Source organism: Arachis ipaensis, chromosome B02 (assembly GCF_000816755.2).
Source record: "Arachis ipaensis cultivar K30076 chromosome B02, Araip1.1, whole genome shotgun sequence".
In the NCBI taxonomy this organism is placed as follows: Eukaryota; Viridiplantae; Streptophyta; class Magnoliopsida; order Fabales; family Fabaceae; genus Arachis; species Arachis ipaensis.
In genome coordinates, this window is record NC_029786.2 from 82,760,247 (window position 1) to 82,761,737 (window position 1,491).

Below are 1,491 nucleotides of genomic sequence, written 5' to 3' on the forward strand. Positions count from 1 at the left end.
AATAATCATATTAAAATTCAATTTTTAAAATATTTTTTAGAGAATATACATTTAAAGATGAATATTTTTATCATGTTTTACGACATTTTTAGTGAGAAATATTTTTATCAATGTGTTAAAAAATAGAGAAATAATTTTGGTAGTTTACTCTTTGATAAAATAGTCAGATTGTCAATTAATTTTCGTTTCTTGTAACATTTAATTAATTAATTTTAACAACAGTGACTTTTCTTTTCTTTTTTACAGTAACAAGTAACAATAATGTTATGTATGTCATAATATTGGATTATTTTGTCAAAACCTTCATAATTTTTGGAGCCATGAAGACTTTTTTCTTAGGGGTAATTTTATCAATTTGATTTTGAAGTGTTGCATGATAAGTTGGCAATCATGTTATGGTTTTTTTTTTTTTTTCCTTGTATATATAAAATGAGACCAAATTCCAAAGGACCTTCTCTAGTTTATGTTAGTAATATAATATGTGATAGAGAAAGTCTAGGGCCAACAATTTTTGTGTTTTATGGCCAATACTTAATTATCAAAAGAAAAATAAGTGATCTCTCATTATTAGATGTAATTTCACACCATTAAAAATACTATTGATAATCAATTGATGATTATAAAATATAAAAATTACTGGTCCTCTAACACTCCTCTATATAATAAATTATGGATTTTAAGAACGTGTTATGTGACACTCTAACATTTTTCAATAGTTGAATAATATTCCAAAATAAGATTAATAATTTAACTTACAATTATACAATTTAAAAAGCTAAAATAATCACTTCAAAATCTCATGTACGATATTAATTAATCGATAAAAACGATCCAGTATTTCACTCTCTGAACAACCCAAAATAACGAGAAAGTGCAGTGGTAGCCAACCTGGCAGCGAATGAGACAGGAAGTGCTGAAGCTTGAAAGGTAGAACTGAAGGCACCCTTGTTCTTGTTCTTGTGCTTGAGATTGTTGTTCTTGGTGGAATGGAAACCATCTTGAGGAAAAGAGAAGCCATTATTTAAGATAGGGGCTTGTGACTGAAACTGAAGAAGCAGCTTCAAAAAGGTAGTTTTTCTAATGAAAAAATATGAAAGGGGTTGGATAAGGTGGTCTGCAGTGTCGGAAGGGTGGCGGCGGAGAAGGAAGAGGTAAGAGAAGGGATAAATGTTTCTATTATACACACTAGTCAGTGTGGAGCAGCTTACTCTCTAGTTTACATTACAAACTAAATTTAAGGAGAACGTTTTTCAATAATGCCGGATGATTGGGATGAAGAACCATTCTCGTCAGAACAAGCCCCCAAAAAATCCAATTCAAAATTGAGTTTATCTATTTTGGCCACATTTTAAATTTATAAATAAAAAAAGTTTATTTAACATATATCTTAAGTATATACTAGTGAATTGTCCCGTCAGATGCACACCCTATGGTAAGTTTAATGAAAACTATTCATTAGAGATAAGTATTGTTTTGGTCCTAACGTTGAGG

At 29.5% G+C, this 1,491-nt stretch overlaps 1 protein-coding gene across 3 annotated transcripts in view; it reads right to left on the reverse strand.

Moving 5' to 3' along the window:
• Positions 1 to 1,271, reverse strand: part of LOC107625545 (acylamino-acid-releasing enzyme) — a 7,935-nt gene extending 6,664 nt beyond the window's left edge. For 2 of the 3 annotated variants that reach the window (XM_021116054.1, XM_016328207.2), the window contains exon 1: positions 889 to 1,271. In XM_021116054.1, coding sequence (XP_020971713.1) covers positions 889 to 1,018 — 130 coding nt within the window. In that variant the 5' untranslated portion in view covers positions 1,019 to 1,271. The remainder of the gene's footprint in view (positions 1 to 888) is intronic. The other variant, XM_021116053.1, reaches the window with a different exon arrangement.